Source organism: Aphanomyces astaci, assembly GCF_000520075.1.
Source record: "Aphanomyces astaci strain APO3 unplaced genomic scaffold supercont1.15, whole genome shotgun sequence".
NCBI classification, from domain to species: domain Eukaryota; phylum Oomycota; class Saprolegniomycetes; order Saprolegniales; family Verrucalvaceae; genus Aphanomyces; species Aphanomyces astaci.
The window spans coordinates 957,305-974,080 of NW_009798278.1; the positions used below are offsets into that span (position 1 = coordinate 957,305).

Sequence of the window (16,776 nt, forward strand, 5' to 3'; positions counted from 1 at the left end):
CGATCCAGACGACGGCGCAGACGGGATTGAGTGGATGCCAGGGGTAGGATTTGAATGCCATGGACAACGGGTGCTGCTGCGCTACGACGCAGGACCAGGTCGGTCAACGCGGCGAACGTTATTGCAGTTGAGTCGGCATGGATGCAATTATGGAAATGGGTATTAGCTAGCTAGTCATACAAGTTGGAACAGAAGTATGCGTAAGTTTGACCCCTCCGAGTACATTGTTCACGAGTGTCACCACGCCACGTCACAGCCCAGCTCGTGACATGATTGGTCCATATAGTAACGACTGTTTCAAAGGTGATGATGAGTTGATGTTTCGACTCACAACACAAACTGGTGCAGTGCGTGGCACCATTTAGGTATCATTGGGGTACTACTGGTACTACTGTAGTTATCTATTGGGATGCTGAGTTGAAGAGACTTGGATGAGTATTATTGTCAAGTCGATTCGAAGTCTGAGGGTTGGTCTCCGAATGAGCAGCAATCGGCAGACAATCGATGGACCAATCAAAACCCACAACACGAATCAAGTAGCCAATCAAATCCACTGTTCGCCCAATTCAACATCGAATTAGTGTGTGAATGAAACTAGTGTGACATTGGACCATTTTTACATACAAAAGTCAGTACAAAGAATCAATCGATAGATATGGCAAATCAGCACAAAAGTCCAAATTTTGGGTAAAAAGACAATATTACACAGTTTGGTTTCGTCGCGTTGATCAAAATACGCATCCTGCTCGCAACACGTTTTGGCTCATGGTTCAAACAATGTTAGTTTACGTTAACAGTAAGGTGATTCATGTATCCCGGCCAGCTTGGCCTACTTTCTGAGTGCCATAACTCGTCACCCATTCATCCGATGAGGCTGCGAAAACATACATTTTGAAGATCGTGTCGAGCTTTATAACTTTATGCAGGTCCCATCATTTGTGTGTCGCATGGTCAATTTGCTCGTCGAATTTCTAAAATTGAAAATTTCCTAACGTAAAATACCAATTTATGAAGTTCACCTTTCATTTGATTAAAAAAAATGCGCATATCTACGTCCTTCATAATTTTTGAATTCTAAATACTGTAGTCCTAAAGGTAGAGAATTCCCTGGTGAACAACCCATAATTAAGTTCTTATGCACTTGGACAAGGCTTGGAGTCCTTGGAAACCGATCTAAACTTACTTGAATAATGTATGCTTGATTTGGGTGACGAAATCCTCAGAACCTCTTAATAATAACATAGAGTGTTAAAATAGTTAAATTTAGAAGTGTGGCTAATATAAAAACTGTATCCGACAAACTCAATAATGTTACACTTATTTGATACAGCAGTACGTAATTTTGTTCAATTATAGTCCATGGATGATTGTGATTGGCCCCTTGCTGGCCGAATTACATGAATCACCTTACTGGTAGGTTTTGAATGCACATACAGTATACTACTGTACAGTGTCGCAGCCTTCAACCAAACATACCCCGTTCAAACCTTTCTAAAGTAGTACTGGTCATAGTTTTATTGTCAAGTCTATTCAAAATTGGAGTGGGGTGCTCACAATCGAATGAGCAGAATCACCGAATCGGCAGACAATCAAAGATCGACCCAGCTGTGACACTGCACGATTTTTACATTACCGGTATAAAAGTCAGTACAAAGAATGGATCGAACGATTTGTCGAATCAGCACAAAAGTCAACCAAATTTCAGGTAAAAGGACAATATACAGTATAATAGTAACGTTATTATTATTAATAATATAACCTTTACGAAACCAACCATTTACACGACGAAGACACTCGCCCCTATAAGTGTTCCTTGTCCAACTGAAATCTCACCAACTCGTCAAGTACTACTACTACTTTTTCCATTCATCCTATATATATGATATATATCTATATATACGCGTACTACTATGTATATATATATCGTGATTTTGTGTGGTGGTCATATACTAATTACAGTGCATTCCGGAGCACCTTGTTGGTTGGCGTTTTGCTCCGTGGCCAGCCAAATCCGTTGCCCTTCTTAATAATCGCTGGCGGCGTCCGCGGCTCGTCCACGGCCGGCGACACGGGTCCATCCACCACGACAGGTCCATCCAGCGTGGCCACGAAGCTCTGGTACGCGCTGTCGTCGAACGCGTACTCGCAAAACAGTCGCGATACATTCACATCCTTCTTGTTCACTTCATCCCATAGCGTTCGCATAAGTCCCAGCAACTCGCCATGCGTTTTGGCATTCCGCAGCGCCTTGGACGTCCGGGACGTCGGGCTCGTGGCTGCCTCGACGAGGAGGCAGTCCCGGATGTCGCCGAGTTCCATATTGGACAGACACAGCAGGTCGTTGTACGCAGTGGGATGCAAATCGATCGTGACCACACAATGACCTTTTGGTTCAAGGAACCCCTGGGTCGGCTTGACTTTGTATCGCAATGGATGCGCGCTCTTGACCTTGTACACGACCACAGAGGACGTGAGGTTGGTCAACGTGACACTGCCCGACGGGGCGGACCCGACATCCATGTGATACAGTATGGTTTGGGGGGTCAGTGTCACTAGTCCCACAGGTTTGCTTGGGCCGTGGTTGCGCTCAAATGCTTTCAAGAGCGAGAATCGAGACTTGGATTTGGGCGTGGTCGAGCTAGTAGGCGGCGGCGGCGACGGTTCCGGCGATCTCGTCATGACGCCATGGACCAGTGGAGCTGGAAGCGTGAGGTTGTTGATGCTAACGCGATCGTGAAGCGAGTCGGGGGGGCTGGAGGGTTCCACGACCGCCTGCTGCTGCTGTTCTGTATCGTACTCCCAGCAGTCCATGGGGGCGGCCTTGCCCGGCGGCGTCGTGATGACGGGTGGTGGTTCGCTTGGAAATGTGAGAATGGAAAACCCTGACGGGATGTCGTCGATCGTGGACGGTCGGGGCGTCCACTTTTGGTCGTGAACTTGGGGATGACACATATCCTTGTGTCCGTGAAAGTCGTCGTGTGCTTCGCTGCTGTCGTCGTCGAGGCTGCTGGTATCGGCGTGTTCGGCCTCGAGTTGTTCATATTGCGGGGCTTCGTGTACTTCGTCATAGCTCCCATCGTAGTCGCCACTGCTTCCATAGTTGCTATGGGCGTTGCTGATAGATGATTGCCGACAGACTGGAGAAACATGGGGCTGCTCCACAAAACTGTGTCCTTCATGGCTTTCAATGATCGGATCCAACGATGCCATGGCGGCTTCCACGAGCAGCGTATCGGGGTCCATCGACACAGACGGCCGAAGTGTGTGAAACGTCGAGTCGTCTTGCGACCCCTCGGATAACACCAGCGACCGAGAAGACAGCTGCTCGAGTGATCGGGAGGATAACAACGTGGCATCCCCAGCGACTGCCACGTCACTAACCGACGACGGGGCAGTCGATACACCACCAACCTGGTCCGACGGAGAGGTCACATCGGCGCCTGGCCCTACAACTGACGTCGCTGGCACAACATGGACACTAGGAGGGTTCGTCGTAGTGGTTGGGGGTTCCGAAGACATGCGTGTAGACGACAACGACGACGACGACGAGATGGAGGAAGAAACGGCAGCCAAGTACGAAGACGCGATGGACGAGCGAGCGGTGGTTCGAGGTACGATGGTAGCCACTGGCGGCGGTGTCGACGACGCAGTTGGCGCCGAACGAGTCACGATTATTTGCTGCACGGGAGAGGTCACTACAGCCGCCTCTGGCTCGAAAGTAGGCGGCGAAGCAGCCACTGGAGAGGTCACTACAGCCGCCTCTGGCTTGGAAGTAGGCGGCGAAGCAGCGACGGAAGTGGTCACTACAGCCACCGCCGCTGGCTCGGAAGTAGGCGGCGAAGCAGCGACGGGAGAGGTCACTACAGCCGCCGTTGGCTTGGAAGTAGGCAACGAAGCAGCCACTGGAGAGGTCACTACAGCCGCCGCTGGCTTGGAAGTAGGCGACGAAGCAGCCATTGGAGAGGTCACTACAGCCACCGCCGCCGGCTGGGAAGTAGGCGGCGAAGCAGCCACGGGAGAGGTCACTACAGCCACCGCCTCTGGCTCGGAAGCAGGTGGCGAAGTAGCCACAGGAGAGGTCACTACAGCCGCCTCTGGCTTGGAAGTAGACGGCGAAGTAGCCATTGGAGAGGTCACTACAGCCGCTGCTGGCTTGGAAGTAGGCGACGAAGCAGCCATTGGAGAGGTCACTACAGCCACCGCCGCCGGCTGGGAAGTAGGCGACGAAGCAGCCACGGGAGAGGTCACTACAGCCACCGCCTCTGGCTCGGAAGCAGGCGGCGAAGTAGCCACAGGAGAGGTCACTACAGCCGCCTCTGGCTTGGAAGTAGACGGCGAAGTAGCCACGGGAGAGGTCACTACAGCCGCCTCTGGCTTGGAAGTAGGCGACGAAGCAGCCATTGGAGAGGTCACTACAGCCACCGCCACCGGCTGGGAAGTAGGCGGCGAAGCAGCCACGGGAGAGGTCACTACAGCCACCGCCGCCGGCTCGGAAGTAAGCGACGAAGCAGCCAATGGAGAGGTCGATGGCGGCGCTGGGACGATGTAAAACGTTCCCGTGGGCTCGTCATACGCAACCGGCGAGTCAGCCACCTTCTCTTCTGGCATAACCACCACATTAGCAACTTCCTTCTTCTCTTCCTCCTTGTCGGGGGACGTTAACGCTGCGACAGCGTTGGATGGGATGTGGGATGTGGTTGTGTTGTGTTCAATCGTGGGTGGAACAACCTCTGCAGGGTCGTGGACAACAGATTCGATGGGGGGAATGACTGGCGGGTCTTGGGGTTCCGCCAGCGTGGGAAGGCTGCGTTTCTTGTCGAGCCCAGGCGTGAGTTCTGCCTCTGGCTCGTCCTCCTCTTGTTGTCGGTGTTGTTGCCACTTGCTTTGAGCGTACTGTTCGTCTGCTTCCGTGAGCTCCAATATGGTCGGGCGCATCGGCGGCACTGTATCTCCATCGTTTTGACTGAGTAAATGGCGATTCAACGTGCGCTGGTACTGCAGATGCTCGAGGGGGGTCATGATGGGGCGCATGGGGGGGGCTCTCGTGAACGCTGTCGCATACGACGCGCACTCGGACACGACCGACAGCCGGTCCTCGCCGTCTTCTTCTCCTTCTTCTTGTTTGGCATGTTGTTCTTTGCTATCCGGCATCTCGGTAACCGGCGGCGGCGGCGTCATGACGTCCAACACGAACACGGCCGTGTACTTTTGTACAAACATTCGATTGGGGGGGCTTTGCCATAGCGCCTTGAGGAACTGCGCGCGCGCGTCATCTGTGGGGAGGGCGGCGGTGGCGGCCGCGGCAGCTGCATCCATTTCCATGACCTGCACGCGCACTTTGAACGGGTCAATCTCCTCGGCTCGGCCCAAGAGATGAAGGATATCCTGGTGCAGCGACAAGGCCAGTTCGAGCTGCACGGAGGCAGTGCCAGCGCCGTCGATGTACCCGACGCGGTACGGCAGGGCCTTGCACCGGAACTTGCTTTCGATGCGCACAGCAAAGCACACGCGCTGCGTCGGCGCGAGATTCTCGATGGTCATGATCGAGTGGGATGTGGATTTGTGCGGGGACACGGCAAAGACAAGGGATTCTGAGGACGGTGTGAGCGCGAGCGACAGATCGGCCTTTTCGCGCTGAAACCCGACGACGGAAGATCTGCGGGTTGGGTCGTAGAGGACGACGGGCTTGGAGGCTGGCGTTAGATGGGAGCGACGGGGGTGGCGGGGGGTTTGCTGCATGGGGATGGGGAAATCGTACCCGGCTTCTTCGATCGAGTACATGGATTCGTGAGTGGTGAAGAGCGGTGGAAGGTCCGACACCGCGGCTTCTGTTCGTCGATTTATGGATGTCCCCCCCAGGGCGAAGGGTGTACTTGTGGAGTCGATGGTTGGACGGAACGGAACCTTGCCGAAATCGGGCGACGCTTCGAATTGCATGACGAGGTTCTTGGCGTGGATGTGGGTCGATGGAAAGGTCTTCCATGCGGCGGCCCATGCTGCGTCCTTGGCTTTGCTTTTTGGTTCGTTCTTGAACACATACGCCGCTTGGAACGTGCTGTCGTGCACGGGGTTTGTGTTGAACGCGCTCTGGATGAGAAGCCGATCGGCCACGACCTTGCGGTCCTGGGAGAAATGCACGAGCACTTCGTCGTACAGCGCTTGGCGGAGCTCGATCCGGACGACAATGTGTTCCCGAGGTCCAAGCATGACCTTGCTGGGTTTGATGAAGTATCGTTCGGGCTTGAGGGTCTTGACGCTGAAGAGCGTGGTGTGGGTGGGGTGTATATTCACAACCGAGAGCAACTGGAATGTCTTGGAAGGCGTCGCATGCAGGAGCGTGAACGTCATGGTGTCCGCGGGTTCGAACACCAGCGACGAGTTGGACGGCGCATCGAGGTCGAAGGAGACCTCCGCGGCGCGAGGACGAGACGGTCGCACGGACGCGCCACCGACGGCCAAGCTCTCCCGCGGCAACATTGTTTGATGTGGTTGCAAAGTGCCAGACAAGGTGATGAAAAGCCGGGACGGTATCATATATGAAGAATCCACCAATCAGTGGCGAAGTACACAAAAAAGGCCCAATCCAGGCCTTGAAAATTATTAATTATCACCAATCATCGATTGCGTTTTCCCGAGCACAAGGTTTGTATCCAAGGTATGGACCAATCGTAGCGCTGCGGGAGATTATCTATCAAACTGTATGCCAACAAAAAAGTAAAAGTTACTTCAAGTGTTACACGCCGAACACCCACGGAGACAGCGCATGACGCACAGGGGGGGGGCTGACGAACCATATGCACATGGAAGAATGAGGATGCGTCGCGACTGAACGAGGAGCGATGGCGGCTTTGTCGATCTAGGCGCCGCCTTCCGCATCAGTATTAACGAAGTGTACTGTCAAATGTTATTAGTTGTGGTCATTCCTACCAATAATACTAGAGTAACAACCCTTGAGTTCAGATTGGCCATAAAGAACTACTACAGTAGTACTACTAACGTTACAGAAGAACATGCCCATGATGAATGATCGACGCATTCTTCACACGCAGGGCTTGCACAATGACCATCGAGAGCACGCTCACAGATAGTATCGACTTCTACAGGAAATACCTCATTACATTTCAATAACTCTATTATTAGTATTCAATACTATACCATTTCCCGTTCAAGTTGAAATGAATTTTTCCATTCACACTGCAAAGTGAAAAGCAGACATACCGTATAGTGTACAAGTATTGCGACTGGTGATATTTCACAACCAGCCGACACTCTCGTTCTCAAAATTTTGTTAACAGTAAACATATTCACAAGTAAATATCAGTTATTACAAGACAATTATCAGCTATTACAGGAATCGCAATAGGTTAATCCATCGCAATATATACACTATACGGTATTATTAAATTTCACAAGTGCGGTTTCACATCTTACAGTTAACAGTAAAATCATGTCGAAATTCGTATTAACGTTAGTGTTGATGGAAAATGAATTACTACGTAGTAAAAGAGTGGAAATATCCATAAGCCTTAAATTAACTGTAAGTTAGCTGAAAACAGTTCCGAGCCACTTGATTTTATCCAGGTACCTGTCAACAATTGCATCTGATTGGCTGAAAATGCCAGAGTGATTGTTTTCTACCTATTAATATGTATCGTGGCACGGAACCAATTTGTCACGGAACCGCGCCCATACGTATAGTAAGTAAGTACTTCGATGTACAGTAGTACGGAGTACCAGGTATTTTTACGAGCAGGGCAGGGAAAAAATAGTTTTTTTATTTTAGGTACCCTTAGGGTGCCTCTGGCCCCTCTTTTCAAGATCTGCTAGAATCTGAAAAGTACTAGAATTCATATTTTCCGAAAATCGATTGAAGGAAATATCCGCAGTAATATTTTTTGGTGTCTAGCATTTGCACATCTTCGACTGCTGGTATGCATTCACACATCTACCGGTAGCTGCTATTCACATACCTTCAATTGCCGGTATGCACAACTAGCTTGGTGATATAGGCACCGACACAGTCTGTTTGTTTCCTTCATGCAGTACCCACATACGTCAAGAAAACTCTCAATAAGGTCTCCATCTTGAACGACATATTCGAAGAAAGTGTGCGAATGCCGAATTCTCGCACAAAATAAACAACGCAGTACAAAATATACACTTTGGAGTTGTATATATTATCTTGCATATTTGGTCACCTGTATACATGTATCGGAAAAATGGTTGTATAAAGTACCGTAGTTCCCACACAGTGCATTTGCTGTCAAAACAGATTTTTACAAGAAACTTGTGAAATTATATTTGAATTGAATTTGACACAAATTATCGTAGAAAACACGGGGGCCAGAGGTAACGCATCGAAATCCCGAACACTTTTTGCCGCAAATTTGACCTGCCCATTCAAGTTGATGTCCTGGAGAAACCAGACTACTCTGAGAAAATCTGAGGGCACCCAATGAAAATATAATTCAAGCTCCATTTTATGTGCCATTTCAAACACAATTGAACGAGATTTGCGATTTGGACGAAAATTATTATCACCACTTTCGTGCCGAGTTGGGAACTTCAAGAATTCCGAAATCGCGAACACTCAAATGTCTTGTCTTGAGTATGATGCTATAAAAATTTGCAAAATAACATCACCAATATTAATCTGGATGTTTTAATTCAAAATGTCAACAAAAAACATTATATTCAACACAATTTTAATGACAGAACTCAACAACATCATAGTGGATGCAGGATAATATATTGTTATTTGGAATTAATCTACATTGAATTTGATTCAGTCAACATGGAGTGGTGAATATAATCATAGCCAATAGATTTTCATCGGCCACCAAGGGAAGTTATTCATTGGTCAAAATTGACACTGTTCGCGATTTCGATGCTGTTCGGGATTTCGATGCGTTACCTTACTGTAATTGCCCCTCCAAGATAATATACAGGCTTGTGCGGTTATGGCCACTCGGCCGATGGAATCATGGATCAACGATGACGAATATGTAGACTGAATTGGGCCCTAACGTTAGGCTCAATTAATCCCCAAGTACATAGTGATTCAGGCTACAGTTGATGTTGATGAAGACAAACATGCGAATATAAAAGTGCGTGGAGGTCAATTGCCCACTTGGTACTACAAGATGATCACGAGCTGTGTCGCTCAGCCCAGCCAGGAGGGTAGTCATACGAAGCAACTCCGATTTCAATTACGCTGCATTTACTCGTACCAGCCGTGCGTCTGAGAGCATCGATGCCCATGCTTGCAATTGATTGGTGAAAATATTTCAATTATAGTCAATGATTGGCTCCTCTATTTTACAGTTCGATGTTTCACAAAATCGGCAAAAAATGAAAAATTATCTGTCTGGAGAATTCAGCTTTTTGCCAAATACTCCGTAGTATCGCGTTTTTCGCCAAAAACATACTTCGAAGTAAAACAGGTTCATGGCACTTTTGTTGGGAATAACTGAGAATCTTTCGAAATCCGTTTGATCCAGACAGTCGAAAATACTATTAATATTAATATTAATAGTAGGTGACAACCAAATCCTTCGAATTACTTTGAATCAAATTTTCGAAATATTAATTGGGCAAAAATTGGGGTGTTTACCAGACCACCGTATAAACATAGTTAGTTTCCTCTGCCCTGACTACGAGTAAGCTTACAACATCGCTCCATTCTAACGTTACGGAATATTAATTCCCCGTCGAATTTAACCCTGAGATGCAACAAGTTTTGCAACTCATCTTTCCAATGAAACAGAGAGCTTTCGCGTCGTCACATCAGCGGAGCGAAATTCTCCTGTCGTTGGGACCTCTCAAATCTAATTTCTTTCATCGCTTTAAACGCCGCGTATGACCAGGAGATAGTATTAAAAGTCGCAGAATAATGATGAAGTGATTCCTATTTTAAATAAATATAGGACATGATCAGTGAATGTTCCGATTTTCACGGCGGCAGTTCGGAATATTGAGAACGCTTGGTGATTGGTCCATTTCCAAGGGCCGATACCCGACGCCAAGTGGCCCCTTGCGAGTGACCGACATATCGACTGATGGCTGACTACTACGATGTGCTGGGGGTCCCCAAGTCTGCTTCGCAAGATGAGATCAAGAAGGCATATCGAAAGCTAGCCATCAAGTATCACCCAGGTATGTTTCCATGACCCATCATCGCGTTCAACCTCATGAGATCGGCGGCGATTGTAGACAAGAACCCCGACAATCAAGCGGCGGCCGAAGTCAAGTTCAAAGAAATCGGCGAGGTAGCTCATGTCCACATTCCATGCAACGTTATTCCTTGTCGCTAGGCCTACTCGATCCTGTCCGACGAAAACAAGAAGCAAACGTATGATCGGTTCGGGAAATCCGCCGTCGACGGGTCGAATGGCGCGGGCGCAGGCGGCATGCATCCGCACTTCAATCAGCATAACGCAGAAGAGATCTTTCAGGCGTTTTTTGGCGGGCAAGATCCATTCAACGCGTTCTTCCAGGGCCAGGGCGGCATGCAAGGGGGCGGTCAACGGGTGCACATGTCACACTTCGGTGGCCCGGGCTTCGCGTTCCATTTCGGAGGTCCTGGCGGCGGCATGCCCCAACAGCGAGGTCGACGGGCACAGCCTCGGCAAGCTGGCCAAGCGCAGGAAGCACCACAGCAGCAAGCGTCCGCGCTCAGCGGCGGCAACCTCATCCTGATCTTTCTCTTCTTGTGGATTATGGGCGTTCCGTTCAGCTACCTCTGGATCTTGCTCATGATCTACGGGTACTTTAACAGCGCATTTGGGTCGCTGACTTAAGATACGTTTATTGCAACTATTAATAGTTAGCGTTCGTTGAAATTTGTATCGGCAAACAGCGAAAAAATCACTGTCAGGTATATATATATATATATATATTATATTTCAAAAGTGCGGCCAATTAGAAATCCTACTTGACGACTAACACTAAGTTTGGAAACAGACAAGTGTATATATATATATATATTTGCAATGGTATACATCATGCTTGACGTCTACGCCGGTCGGCAGTGTTCCTCCAGTCGTACTGCCGGTGCTGCATGTTACATCGGTCGTTCTAATCTTCGTCGATATCGTGCTCGACCTCTGCGTACAACGTACGAAGCTTGCCGAGGAGGTGAATGGGGGCATCGACTGCTAGCATATTGATGATGAACGAGGGCAAGGAACCGCCCAGATTCATGTGCACCAGCATCGTCACTTCGCATGACGACGGCGACGTCGGTCGAAGAAGGTATCCGGACAAGTACGTCGTCGCCCGAACATAGCATGGGTCGATGGGAGCGTGGGCATGTTCCACAGACCGCGATGCAATCACGATGGTCGACTTGTCGGCGAGGTGTCCTATTGCGGTCACTACGACAAAGTCCCGCGCGGTGGTGGGGAAGACGGCCTTGGCCCGCACATGCAGCACCTTGGTGTGGTCGTCGACGTCGTCCAAGACATCACAAACGTCCGTGTTGTTGTCGAACGACTTCATTTCGTTGGGATCTGTCAACCGGTCTGCGAGAAATCGTGCGGCGCAACGGACAATCCCCACTGCCTTGATGGCATTCCAGTCGTTTCCTTCCACGACACCGCGGGAGATGTCAATGCCATCGTACTGCTTCACGAGACTCCATTTGATGGAGGTATCCTTGCTTGAGGCGCGGTCAGTCAGCATCTTGATGCTTTCTTGTCCGAAGGCGGCGTAGTCCGTTGCCGCCGGGACCGTCTCTGGGCTTGGTTCACTCATGCAAGTTCGTGCTATGGCGCCAAGCATAAAAAATGACGTGGAAACTGTCAGAAAAGTCAAAGTCAGTATTCCGAGGGTCTTAATTATCATCAAAATGATATAATATGCCGAAATATCATTCTAAAGCAAGCGAAATTGAATAATATATTTAATTCCCTAGTACTACTCAATTCCCTTTACTTAGTGACCATAATCCAGTTCCCCACTCCCACAGCGGAGAAATATGAGCAGTGAGGTAAGGTACATATGACGTCACTGCCAGAATGGATTGATTCAAATGAAGGTTAACGCTAACGTTCAGGAGCATGCTGCATGTAGATGTAGACGTCGCAATCAACGATAGGTCGTAACTCGTCAGTGCGAGCTGCCACCACAAGTCCCAACTTGCTCGGTTTTCTCCATTGGACGCGTTGGTCACTTCGTTGCTTGCATACATACATACGTACATAAACTATGCAGTGACATGCTCATGTTCTCTGGGAATGCGACGTCCTTGGCATCCTGGGGCCGTTGGGGATATAGTGGTCGACACCATCTCCCTATCTCGTTCCACCCGCACCTCCAAACATACATCTCGTTCGTTGACACTACGGACTTGTTCGATTGCCGCGCTGTCGGTTCCGACGTGGAAGGTTAAGGGTTTACCTTCGAAGATTCCAACGGACCAATCAAAACGCGTCGAAGGATTTTTGCATGCACACAAATAAATCCACCGCTCCATTCTTCAAACGCGCGCGAAGACAACACATCCGACATCATGGACACCCCCACATCAATGCAATCGGTACCTACATCTACATACATGCTGAGTGATTCATATGGGGACGCGAAGAAGCTCATGCTGAGGTCCGCGCATGGGTAGATCTTGGAATTCTACAACAACAAAGACGACGATGTGAACCTGACCCCAGAAGAGACGCGCAAGGTGTTCCAAGTGGTAGGAAGACCATACTGCTGCGTACCTTGAGGCCTCCATGAACGGTTCTTTGACATGCACAGCTCGGGCTGGAGCTCACCGACGACCAGATCAAACTGCTAGAAGACATTCCTTTGGATGGTATGTTGCGCCTCATGAGTTGCTAGAAGACAATGGCTCATGCTGGACGACGTAGAATTCATGCATTCCCTGGAAGCGCAGAGCGTGTCGCGACCCTCCTCGGCCGCCGGCGACATTGACGAATTAGAAGAGAAGCTACCACCACTGCCACACATGCGACAGGACAACACGATCTCGTACAACCAACTCCACGAGTTTCTGCAGAATTGCCACCTCGATATCCCCCAGAACGCGATCCTCGAGTTCCTCTCTGGATGCACCCCCGCCGCCAACCTGTACGACTACTCTTGCCCCTCATGCGATTCTTACACTCATTGTGCATACAGCTTGGAAGCGGACTCGTTGTACGTAGACAAGGAAGGGTTCCATGCGTTCCTGCAGAGACACGCGGCCAGTGCGCCGTCCCCGTCGAAATCTGCCAAGAACCGCAACAAGAAGCGCAAGGCCAAGGCCAAAAAGCGTGCCACGTCGAATGCCGCAGGAACCGCAGTGGCGCCGTAATCTACTGGGAAACCCATCCCTGTTAATCCATACCATTGCATCAATCATTCGTTGTTATCGTTTTCGTCCTCTTCGAGCAGTGTCGCCTTCGTCGAACGGTCGTCGTTTGTCCCCCCTTCCGGGATCGGAATATGATGCGCTTGAACAGCATTCGGTCGCACATCGGACGGAATCGGCGGCATGCTCTGCGGTCGAGCGCGGTAATCCTTCAAAAACTTGTGAAAATTCGGAAAGTCGATAAATACTTGTTCGTCGGTAGTGCTAGAAGCAAGAAAATATGATCAATTTAGTATCACGTTGGAAAAATGAACGAAAAAAGCATTGAATTTGACACCAAATCCGGCGAAAAATCGAATTTTCGACCAAAAAAGGGGAACAAAGTAGCGATTTATCAAATCTTGAAGAACATTGTGACTACGTGTAAAGCATGAGGAAGCGCTGGAGATGCGATTCTGGGATGAGCTTGTCGCAGTTGGCGAGGAAGTACGCGAGTTGCTGGGGCGACACCTTGTCGTTGCGGAAGTGGTTGACAGCAGCCCATTCCGCAGCGGGGTCGGGCGTCTGTGTGGAACGAACATGGCAGTCGACAATGGTCACGAATTCTATGGAGGACAGGCATGTGAATTCCTCATGCGGTACATGATTGATGCGTATGCACCTGCAAAGGACATTTGCTCGAGGTCGTAGACATGGGCTTCATTCACGGACAACCCAAGCTAACTTGCCATGAAGCATGGATATCCCAACCATGATAAGAGTACCAGTTGAAAGATGCGCAATGCTTGGACAGACGAGAGGTTGCCGTCGCGGTTGGTATCGTAGTACGCAAACAGCTACAGGCGTCATGGTAAGTACTGCTGGTCAATGGCAGGACTCGTTCACGTACCGCTCGCATGCCTGCCACATCGGTGGGGCTCAACAACGTTCGACTGTCACTCTGTTGCGTCGGCGTCGACTCCATAGAAACTGGGTTGGGCTGGCGACGATGTAACTGTCGTAACGACTACTGTACCTTCCCCCATTCAGGTCACTTGGCCATGCTTCATGAGCGCCATCTCTCACCAACCCGTCCATCTTGGGTGCGTATCCATCATTGACGGGTGCCTTCACGGTCGGCCGTTGATGTACCGAGCATGTCGCGGGCCGTTACATGTCATGAAGGGTGAAGAAATCCAGGATCCTTATTTCATTCACCTCAATTCTCGTAAATATTAACGTTCACTTGTTTTTTGTATTCATTTGTTTATAGGTTTATTTTATTTTATAATTAATTCTTGACGACTAAAATGTATCTACCGCCTACTGGACTCTTCTTCCCATCGCAGTAAGACCGACGCTTATGAAGACGCTACCGTGGCTTCTTGCATCCATCACCGCCGCGCTCGGCAACATCAATGCAATCCATGACGGAAGTGCAGCATCACCACGTGAACCTGACATCGACACGGTTCCCGCGGGGGTGAAATGCTCCAAGGTACGCAAATGCGACGATCACAACGTTTGTGTCGTCGTGTGCGACCGCGGGACCGTTGCCATCGCTCCATGGGCTGACCGCGCACTGGCGCTGCAGCGCAAACTCGCATACACCCATTCGCTATGTGAGGCCCAGCTGCCCGGCACCCACAACTCGGCCATTACCATCGTCGATGTAGGGTCGTCAACATTCCAAGCCCAACAGAACGTTGCTTCATGTGTGTGGGTATGACGTAGGGCTATGGCGTGGAAGATCATGTGTTTCAAAAGCTGCTGGCGTACATTCCTTGGATGCCGCCACACCTCAGTGTCCACACCAACGACCAGGTACATACCTACCTAACGTTGCCTCTATATAACGTGATCTTGTCGTGTCACAATACATGTCGTAGCTCTTCTCCCTCACAGATCAACTTCGACTGGGCGCGCGGCTGCTCGAGTTGGATGTGCATTGGGTTGACAACGACCTGCGCATCGCGCACTGCGGCGGGTTCGAGTCGCCGATGCTCGACGAGCTCATCAGTTGGTTCAACAAGGTCGCGAAACGCCTGGGAATCGAGATCGAATGGGACTCAGAGACTGTCGGATGCAGTCCGTCGCTGAGCAGCATCCCCGCGCACTCCCAACGACCTGTCCAGGCCGCGCTCGACGAGATCGCCGCGTGGCTGCATCAGCCCGGTGCGTAGCCAGCCCTCTCTTCTTTGTTGTCGGCATTCATCTGTCATTCTTACATCGGGATCCATGATCGTGCAGAGAACGCGCACGAGTTCCTGCTCATCTACTTTGACGACGAAGCGAACCTTCTCAAGTGGCACAAGGTGGAACGGCTGCTGGACGCGATCAAGTCGGCGTTCCCGATCGAGGAAATCCTCCGTCCAAACGATGTCACAGGTCCATGGCCGACGTTCGACGCGCTCTTGGCCCAAGGCATCCGTGTGGCGTTCCTGTCGGCGTCCAACTACTCCCCCGTCGGCGATGACTTACTCTTTTACAAGCAGTCTCTATGTTCATGGCAAGAGCCAGATATGCCGTTCGCCCCGTACCCCGACTGCCGCTTTGACAAGTCACCTCTGTCGACATTGACGGCTAAAGGCGTGCTGTTTCGCCCAGAAACAAGTGAGATACAGTACGGGCTGCTCAACGCGATGGGCCACCTCGGCCCGAACGTGCACTTGATCGACGAAGCCGAGCTCCCCAAGCTTCTCGAGTGCAATGTGAACATTCCGTCGCCCGATAACGTCACTCCGCGGCGCATGGAGGCAATGGTGTGGTCGTTCGCGCCGTCGGAACCCACGGCCGTGGGGCCCCTCCACTGCACGGCCATGATGCGGCAGTCCCCGCGGTGGACGTCGCGGCCATGCGCGGCCACCGCGGATATGGCCATCGCATGCAAAGCAACTGAGAATGCCACATGGATCGTCGTATCTGATAGCCAGGACAAAGCATGCCCAATGGGGTTTGCAAAGACCGTCCCGACCAACGGGTACGAGAACAGACTCCTCCATGATGCGCTACTGCTGGTGGCGGCGGAGAACAAGCCGAGTGTGGGCGTTTGGGTGCCCGTGCCCGATGTCGTCATTAGCCAAGTGTATGGCCGAGGACAGCAACAAGGAATGCGCGGCGAAGTGTACGACAGCCGCGTCCAGTCGCTCGTGGGGTCAACAATCACGACGTGATGATGTACCACAATACAATGGATAACTTGTGATGGGGTTCATATGAATATGACGTGCATCTTGGAGGAGTAGAAGCGATTGATACAGTACTTGCAACGACTTCAATGTGTGACAAGTCCACACGACAGTAGTGTACTGTATCGCATACTGTAGTGCAAGTTATCGCGGGTACGTACATACCTCGTCCCATCATTCATTGGAAACTTAGTTTGTAAGTGTGACCAACGTGCCGTGAACTCTGTCGCAGTGTCACACACCAACCCTTTTGTCATTCCTCGTTAGGTTCAACTGATCATCATTGTGATGATGGTGTAC

At 50.4% G+C, this 16,776-nt stretch overlaps 6 protein-coding genes across 6 annotated transcripts; 3 read left to right on the forward strand and 3 right to left on the reverse strand.

The window, feature by feature from the left end:
- Positions 1-1,845: 1,845 nt before the first annotated feature.
- Positions 1,846-6,495, reverse strand: H257_07485 (hypothetical protein). The gene has a single exon (XM_009833028.1). The coding sequence runs from the start codon at positions 6,475-6,477 to the stop codon at positions 1,954-1,956; it is 4,524 nt and encodes a 1,507-aa protein (XP_009831330.1). The 5' UTR covers positions 6,478-6,495; the 3' UTR covers positions 1,846-1,953.
- Positions 6,496-9,977: 3,482 nt separating this feature from the next.
- Positions 9,978-10,870, forward strand: H257_07486 (hypothetical protein). The gene is made up of 3 exons (XM_009833029.1): positions 9,978-10,155; positions 10,213-10,268; positions 10,314-10,870. The coding sequence occupies exons 1-3, from the start codon at positions 10,059-10,061 to the stop codon at positions 10,797-10,799; spliced, it is 639 nt and encodes a 212-aa protein (XP_009831331.1). The 5' UTR covers positions 9,978-10,058; the 3' UTR covers positions 10,800-10,870.
- An 81-nt stretch (positions 10,871-10,951) lies between these two features.
- H257_07487 (hypothetical protein) lies at positions 10,952-11,778 on the reverse strand. Its single transcript, XM_009833030.1, has one exon. It carries the CDS (start codon positions 11,752-11,754, stop codon positions 11,077-11,079), a length of 678 nt encoding a protein of 225 aa, XP_009831332.1. The 5' UTR covers positions 11,755-11,778; the 3' UTR covers positions 10,952-11,076.
- A 660-nt stretch (positions 11,779-12,438) lies between these two features.
- On the forward strand, positions 12,439-13,359 carry H257_07488 (hypothetical protein). Its single transcript, XM_009833031.1, has 5 exons — positions 12,439-12,538; positions 12,617-12,691; positions 12,754-12,811; positions 12,867-13,086; positions 13,138-13,359. The coding sequence occupies exons 1-5, from the start codon at positions 12,512-12,514 to the stop codon at positions 13,310-13,312; spliced, it is 555 nt and encodes a 184-aa protein (XP_009831333.1). The 5' UTR covers positions 12,439-12,511; the 3' UTR covers positions 13,313-13,359.
- On the reverse strand, positions 13,342-14,611 carry H257_07489 (hypothetical protein). The gene is made up of 5 exons (XM_009833032.1): positions 14,199-14,611; positions 14,074-14,145; positions 13,971-14,028; positions 13,731-13,914; positions 13,342-13,573 (listed from the first exon to the last, which is right to left on the reverse strand). Exons 1-5 carry the CDS (start codon positions 14,271-14,273, stop codon positions 13,357-13,359), a joined length of 606 nt encoding a protein of 201 aa, XP_009831334.1. The 5' UTR covers positions 14,274-14,611; the 3' UTR covers positions 13,342-13,356.
- Positions 14,594-16,537, forward strand: H257_07490 (hypothetical protein). Its single transcript, XM_009833033.1, has 4 exons — positions 14,594-14,960; positions 15,023-15,112; positions 15,178-15,463; positions 15,539-16,537. The coding sequence occupies exons 1-4, from the start codon at positions 14,652-14,654 to the stop codon at positions 16,459-16,461; spliced, it is 1,608 nt and encodes a 535-aa protein (XP_009831335.1). The 5' UTR covers positions 14,594-14,651; the 3' UTR covers positions 16,462-16,537.
- The last annotated feature ends 239 nt before the right edge of the window (positions 16,538-16,776 follow it).